This window comes from Larimichthys crocea, chromosome V (assembly GCF_000972845.2).
Source record: "Larimichthys crocea isolate SSNF chromosome V, L_crocea_2.0, whole genome shotgun sequence".
NCBI lineage: Eukaryota > Metazoa > Chordata > Actinopteri > Sciaenidae > Larimichthys > Larimichthys crocea.
In genome coordinates this window covers 337,336-345,437 of record NC_040015.1, presented here as the reverse complement: position 1 = coordinate 345,437, position 8,102 = coordinate 337,336, and the positions used below count along the sequence as shown (strand labels likewise).

Sequence of the window (8,102 nt, the reverse complement as noted above, 5' to 3'; positions counted from 1 at the left end):
GGAGGAGAAGAAGAAGTTTTCCTGTGCCGAAATGTGGAGATCTGCAGGAAGACTGTGAAATCCTTTCAGCCAGCAAACAGTGTCGGTGAGTCGAGGAACCAGTCAGTCGAATAATCGAACGAGTCAGTTTCATGTTTCAGTTGCAGTCGTGGGGACTCTCAAAGTTTTAACTTCCCTTTTCTCTCGTCTCGGAGCACGGTGAAGGAGGGCAGGTCTTAAGGGGGGCTTGTTTAGGACCCCAGTGTGCTATTCCATCAGGGTAAGGTAGGAGGAGAATCTTTATGTTGCCCCACACGTGTCCCAGAATCCCCAGAGTCCAAGTCAGACCCTGCTGAACGATTAGTGTCGTTGTTATGTGCCAAATCAAATCAGTTCTTTCTTCAACTATCCTCAGTCTTCGTTTCATAAAAAGGGGCAGTCAGATCCAAAAATTGTAATTGTAATTCTCTAATCCGGGATTCACCGCGCAGGATGAGTCCATCTCACAGATTAGTTTTAATCCAACAAACGGTCGATGAAGCTAGTTCACCTCAAAGTCGATGAGAAACAGCAGCTGATGATTCCTCAAAATTCACCAACCGGGTTTTTTTATTTTATTTTATTTTTTTTTATTTCAACAGCCGACCAGCGTTTTGCAGAGCAGAAGGCGACCTACAAGTGACTGTTGGCCGAAAGCAGCCAGCAGCCGCACACAATCAACCCCAGACTTCATTTCCCATCATGCTCCTGGGGCTCTCAGATGAGCGGGTCGGGGTGCAGGGTGTGTTGGATCTGCTGCGGTTGCAGGGGCGGGGGCAGCTGCAGCGGGAGCAGAGCTTCCACCATGTTGTGGCAGTGTGGCGGCGGCGTGCCCTCGCTGCTGGAGCTCTCGGCCACCTCGCCGCCATGGAAGAAGTAGTCGCTCTGCACGATGAAGGACTCGATGACCGCCTGGTTCAGCTTGGTGGTGGACAGTGTGTCCTTGTTCTCGAAGTCGGGACGCATTAGTGTGGGCCAGAAACAGATGGACAGGTTGTCGGCCGTCATCAGGGTGGTCTTGCTGTGCTGGCTCACCCTGCAGCAGGAAACAGAAAGTCATCCACAAATTATCATCAGTGACAACAGCAGAACACTTCGAGGTCATCATGATGTCATCAAAGCAGCCTGTCACATCATCATCACATCAAACTAATGCCCATTAAATCCTGTTTGTGCTACACTGGCTTGTAATCAGGTGAATGGTGTCTCTGTCATTCGTACCTCTGTTCTCACACTATGTAACTTTGGGCTCCGGGTCGGGAGAAGTACATAACGCTTTACGGCACTAAGTCACACACCACCAACTATTTGACTGATTTTGGTGAAACTGGACCAAGAAGAGGAGGTTTTCAGGCCCAGGGCACGAGGGAATGCTGATGGGGAGTGGAGCCAGTGTTGTGCCAGAACCTGAGCTGGACAAAATAACCGGGTTTAGCAGGCTCTACGGAGGAAGCTAAGAAGAGAAAAGGAGAGAGTGAGCGAGCAAGAAGCCGCCGGACAAGAGTAAATGTGGGACTGAATTTTAGTGGTTGGTGAGAGCTTGGTGAAATAAAAGGCTGAAAGACAGACACCGAGCTGGGCTGACTGCTGTTGGACTAGTCAGTAATATTAGCTGCTGCTATGTCTGCTGTTGTTGACCTTGCTTGATGTTTGGCTGTTATCAAAGTTGTCGACTGACTAGTTTTTGATCATAAGTAATGTAATCAGAACAGATACACATGTACAGCTGTCCATATTTACCACAGTGGGATCTAACTCTAAAACTAGAGGAGACGAATCACTAAAATGTGAATTTCTATACAATGTTGCTTTGAAACAATCAACTGTGTTTCACAGTTTATATTACAGGAGCTAAAAGTGTCAAACTAAAACTGAAGTAATTGATGTTGTTTCACTTTAATTACAGTTTGCTCAGAATCATTACATGTGACAACAGGAATGTGTAGAGCGATAACACGATGAGATCAGATCATCAGAAATATTGAATTATCATCATGATGCGGCGTATTAATAAAAATAAACCTAAAAGCTCTTTCAGCCTTCATTAATGTGACTTCTCTCTCCTGGTTCACAGAAGCGCCTCCAGCTGTGAACACACTTGATTTATCACTAAGATTAAAACTCAAACTGAACGACGGTTCCATGCGTGGTCGAGGAAACAGAATTTGTCAGGCGTGACGAGCTCCATTTAAGAGGAAGAAGGAAATGAGCTGATTTCGCTGTGTCGGAGCGTCAGCGGCTCGGTCTGCGGCCTCATCAGGACACAAGCAGCGTCTGATCTTTGAAATCAATAACCGATGGAAGCGTGACATCATGATTGGGGTGCTGAAGCATTAAAAGTTAATCAAATTAATTTCAGCTGAACACTGTCCAACTTGTTGGCTAATGGAATCTGCTGCGAGGAGACAACTGTTGACATGATCATTTCATCAATTCATAGCTGCTGTTGGAGGATTTAACGCCAACACACACGCACACTAAACAACATCACACTGACTATGGAGTGTGTGTGTGTTTATATATGTGTGTATGCATCTTCTTACCTGTTGAGGTGTGTGATGATGTATTTAAAGACCTGGTAGTTGACGGAAGGAAACTTCTTCACGATCTCCCGTAAGACCTGCAGACGCTCGATGTAGTCCACGATTTCTGACACGCACACACACACACACACGGGGAAAAGACAGAAGGCGTTTTATATTTTACACACACTCTCTCTTGGGAACGGAAATTATACTCTGTGGAAAACAAAAGGCTGAGATGCTGCCAAAAGCAACTCCTACACTGTGCTAGCTCTCACACACACACACACACACACACACACACACACACACACACACACACACACACACACACACACACACACTAAAGCTTGTGGGCAGAAATGATTGTAGCCTGCATCATGTCTTACTCTGCATAGTTTTTTTTGCAGACTAAGAAAACAAACTTATTTGTGTTCGACTGTTTTAGAAAAAAAAACACAAAGAACTTTTACTGAACTTCTACTTTGGGAAATATTATTTGTATTAATAGTTTTGTTTTTTCCCCTGTATTGTTCAATATTTTAGTGTTCTTCCTGTTGTTAGGTTAGCACTGTTGTCTCACAGCAGTGAGAGAAGGTTCTGGGTTCAAACGTGCAGACGGGCTGTGACGAGTTTGGATGTTCTGCCCGTGTCTGCACGGGTTCTCTCCGGATTCCTCCCACAGTCCAAAGACATGCAGGTTAAGCAGTGAGCGTGAATTTGTCTTTATGTGTCAGCCCATGATGAACAACCACGCCTCTCCCCCAATGTCACCTCACCCCCGCAACCTTGATTAAGGATAAGTGGTCATGGAAAGTGGATGAAATATATTTTAATTTAATTGTTAGGTGTTCAAATCTGAAAAACGTGAGATGGCATGAGCTTAATGCTACGCTCACACACAAAATCAATCATAGTGACTCATCGTCTCAGCGGCTTTATTTCTATAAAAACAACTAGCAACAAACTCAGAGCCTTATTCAAACGATCAGGAACAGGTCTGCAGTTTGCAGCGATGAATTTATTGATCAAAGAAAAACAGGACGCAGAAATTCAACCAATAACTGAAGGAATCATGAAAACTGACTGTGGTCAAACACGTCCGGTGACCGACTGCCACAAAACTTACAAATGAATAGCTCAAGTTGCACCTGCTTATGTTATTATTCTATTATTATATTTATTTAACAGCATTAAAGAAGCAGCAGGACAGAAGATAATGATGTACAAGTAATATAATTATATCAGATTCTTTCTCTATTAATTAACTAGTTAGTCAACTTGTCTATAAGATGACACTGTGTTCCATCTCTCTCTAATAATATAGAATATATTTGAATATATTTGAATATTTGTAAATTAGTGATTAGAAGCTCGAGTTTCAAGTGGAAAAAGTGAAGCCTGAGAATATTTGGTTTGAGAAACGGTCCTGAAGCTGACGGTTGAAGCTGGTAGACATGAATATGAAGTGACAGGCAAACAAAAACAAACAGAGAACGTGTCCCATCATATTCATAAAAAAGTAAACCGTCACTGTGCACTTCCTCGATGTTCTTCGTCCTCCCGAGAGAATCCTTCACTTTTCCCGCCGGCGAACGCTCGTCGGAGCTGAAACGCTCCGCTAGGTTATAAAATATTTAAAGAGCAGACGTGAAATACGAGCTTTTACCTTTGTCACAACAAAGCTACCATAACACAAACCCTGAACTTCCTTCTCTGTCTGGAAATATTCTCCAGGATATTCCAGACATTCCAGGAGCAGCGGGGAAGCCTTTGAAATTTTTTAGACGGAAAAATTTACAGCTGCACACGTAACAGCAGATTTATTCGCCGTGCACGCGATCAATCATCTTAACGAGGAGCCGAGGCGAGCCTTTGACCCTCTAATGGCTGTAAGAGGTCAAAGGTCATTAATCCATGCAGCCATATGTCAACATTAACTGGGAATATAACAGACAGAAACATTACCAAGACAACTATTTAATCCCCTTTTATCAAATATAATATAGATATATGAGTCAGAAGAGAACAAACACTGCTGTCTACACTTTGCACCCACAATGCAATGAGTTCAATAAAGTGATAAAACTACAAAGGGTGAGTTTAGATGAAAATTTAATGATCCCTGCGCCAGGAAAAGAGCCTGCTGCTGCAGTGAAATCAAATATAGATTAAAAAAAAGGAAAGAAAATCTCAACCGACAATAAAAAGTGAAAAAAAAAAAAAGTCGAATCACTGAATGAACGGGTCAACAGATCAGACTTCTACCAACAAACAAACCCACTCAAAGTCTGTTCAGCGTTAAGATTTACCAACCGACGAGCCACGTTTTGATCTCGATGATCATATCGTACAAACACAACGAAGCAGCTGCTGGTGTTATCACTTCACTTCACGTTGTTTGAAACAACACCTAACAGCCCATAAAAGCGTCACATTTAAAATGATTTGTGTAATGCTGTTAACGGCCAACAGCAGTGAGTCAATCATTGGTGGACCTGAGGCGGCCTGAATGAAGCCTGGTTGCTCAAACAAGCCATCTGTAACAGCACCCACCTGTCAATCAAAGCGTCAACGCTGTTAATTCTGAATAACTATAAGTCTTAATATAATGTGAACAGGTGAGTTGTATATAAATTCACCCTCAGTACTGTTGTCATGAACGGGGAAATTAGCTACAGAGACCAAAACTGTTTGGAAGTGAAAGGGAAAGTAGGATAACAAGAAAAAAAGGGAGCAGGAATGCTGGAGCGATAAGAGAAAGTATGAAAGAAGAAGAGTTCCTGCTACGTATGACTCATGTTCCAGAGAAGAAGAGCTGCCTCAGTGCATGTGTACGAGTGTGTGTGCGCGCACGTGGGACGTCTTTTTTTACATTTCTTAGTGTTTAAGCGTGTGTGTGTGTGTATTTATGTCTCATTAATCTGCTGCTGTCAGCCTGGTGATTTCAGCACTCAGCATTACAGATACACGACCAGGAAACACACACACACACACACACACACACACACACACACACACACACACACACACACAGTATCCTGCGGCTGAAAAAAGCCTCTTACGAGTGTGTGATGTGACAGAAAGCTGTGTGTGTGTTTAAATTAAACTTTTCTGCAGTTACATTAGACAAGAGGTCGTAAGTACAGTTTTATATTTTTTTAATGGACAGATTTAGATCAGTGTTCAATTTCCGACCTCAAAGTTTTAATTGAATATATTTTAAAATGTGCCATCAGCAGGAGAACTGTTGATAATTTGTGTTTGTCGTTATTCTTACTTGCGGCCTCCACCAGCTCCGGGTGCAGGCTGTAGGGGATCAGCGGATCGGGCAGGTCGGCAAAGAAAGCCTTGAGCGCTCCGGCAGCAGCGTTCACCGCCACGTCCATCACCACAAAGTCGATGCTGTGATCTACAAAGAAAATGACATTTTGAGTTGAGTGTTGTCACCGTCTGCAGCTTATTCACAAGTTCATGTTCTTCATCTGTTTTTTTCGCTGCAGCCTCAGCTACAGCACGCCCTTCGTTTCATCCTCTGCATCACAAACAGGAAAACGGCTCCACCCGGGCAGAGCGTCTGGAAAACACAATCAAACTCACGGAGCTCTGAACTCTCTCTGCAGGATCTTATGTTCTCATAACCCTTCAGTTTAACACTTCCTCCATGTGCACAAACACATTGTTGACTTTCTTTTGTTTGTCTTGTTTCTTTTTATGATATTATTCTTTCAAATTATTTCAAACTGAAAGACATAATTATTTGGAGGAAACCTTCTTGAAGATGATTGAGAAAATGCAAATCCAAACTTGGAGTCTCTACAAAAACATACTTTCCTCTTGTGATCAGAGCACAGAGAGTCCACTAGGATGCACTCAGGCATCAGACACATCAATCTCTGAACAAATTAGCTATTGTCTAACGACTACTTAACCTCTGGGGATGATGGCCAATGTTTCTGGGCTTTCTCCATGAGCACAAACAAAGTGCTGACTTTCTTTTGCTATTTTCTTGGAGGAGAAAATTGCATTTCTTTCAAGAAAATTCCAATAGATTCCTATATTATTCCTACAATTAGTTCCATAATGGCATACGTCTTTAAGGTAAAACTTCACGGGATCCTTAAAATGAACATTCCCAATGTTACATTCTTTATTTTATCTGCATCCTGTGAAAGAAAGTTTGTGAATACACACGGCTTCACTGAATAATGAAACTCAATCAAGAAGAGGAGTTTCTTATTTCTTTCAGCCGAGTGAGTCGTCTCTGTGGGCAGATCACAGATGTCTCTTTTATTCTTGACGTTCACTTTGATGCTCAAACAGCTTCTTGTCATGGCAATACAACCAAACCCACTGCAGAGCTCGACAATAACGAGAATGCCCGGGGGGCAAGTAAAATGCCACATTGGGCTAGAGAATCTGGTAGTGTTATCACTTCAATCTGGGTTAGTGGTAAAAAAAAAAGAAGTATCAAACATAATTTTTTCTGGAGCTGAATATTTATGTCGCTAAGGAGTGACCCGTGAGAAAGTGGCGGGTTATGAGCTGAAGTACAGGCGAGCATTTTTATAGAAAGTTTAGTTCGGGGGAGTTAGATGATTAGGGCGGATAAAACGGTGTCATTGTTAAAAGGTACGTCAAGTTTCTAAAGAATGACGCCACAACAAGAGCCGACGGCACCTCATTTGCACGGAAGCTGAGAGTCATCGTTATTTGATATCCGCTAATCAGAACCCTGCACAGCCGTCTGTATAAACTTTCTTTTCTCATGCCGCCCATCCTTTCTTCACCAAAAGATAGATCATCAAGAAAAGTACGTTTATTGGTTTAAATGACAAAGACGACATTCCAAAGACCAAAACCTGCGTAGACGATCCTGCATTCACTCTTTGAAGCCCTTTTTACGACCATGTTAGACTTGAGTCTCAGACCTGGATCCGATAACCCTTGTGGATCCATTCAGATACAGATAACGATTCCGTCTGAAAGGATATCAAAGCAGCGGTGCTCACAGTTGAGCTTTGTGTCTGAGCAGGAGAACAGAGCTCCTCTCTGATCACAGCTAACAGAGGTTATCATCAGTCCGTCTGGAGGCACAGAGGCCTGAGTGTTTCTCTAATGTGAGGCAGCGGGGATCGAACAGAATACACGTCCAGCTCAAACAACCATTTTTCTGCATTGTCATTCCTCTGGAGAGAGGAGAGAGGCTCCGTCACAGTTTTCTGTTTGGAAGCTGCTGCCGTGTTCACGCAGAGAAAAAATCCAGCAGGTTGAGTCATCACTTCAGGCTGGAGTTGGAGATCAAACTGGTGTCAGCCTTCTTATTAACCCTCATTAAATACTGTGCAATGATGGCTTATTAAAGAAAACTAGCTCGTCAGCTACCAGAGGTACAGAATGAAAATAAATATTACTTCCTGTTTTGTCACACTGTACCAACCAAATGAAGACGGGAAGGAGGAGAAAGAGGGAGGAGAAAAGGGAGCAAAAAGAGGACAGAGCCCCGAGGTAACACGACAGCTGTCACACTCAATCCGAAAGACTGCCAACACACACACACAC

At 43.0% G+C, this 8,102-nt stretch overlaps 1 protein-coding gene across 4 annotated transcripts in view; it reads right to left on the bottom strand.

Moving 5' to 3' along the window:
* Positions 1 to 249: 249 nt before the first annotated feature.
* Positions 250 to 8,102, bottom strand: part of arhgap5 (Rho GTPase activating protein 5) — a 48,953-nt gene continuing 41,100 nt past the window's right edge. For all 4 annotated transcript variants that reach the window (XM_010738283.3, XM_019260390.2, XM_027278716.1 and 1 more), the window contains exons 5-7: positions 5,821 to 5,952; positions 2,562 to 2,667; positions 250 to 1,054 (exon numbers count right to left, since the gene is read on the bottom strand). In XM_010738283.3, coding sequence (XP_010736585.1) covers positions 736 to 1,054; positions 2,562 to 2,667; positions 5,821 to 5,952 — 557 coding nt within the window. In that variant the 3' untranslated portion in view covers positions 250 to 735. The remainder of the gene's footprint in view (positions 1,055 to 2,561; positions 2,668 to 5,820; positions 5,953 to 8,102) is intronic.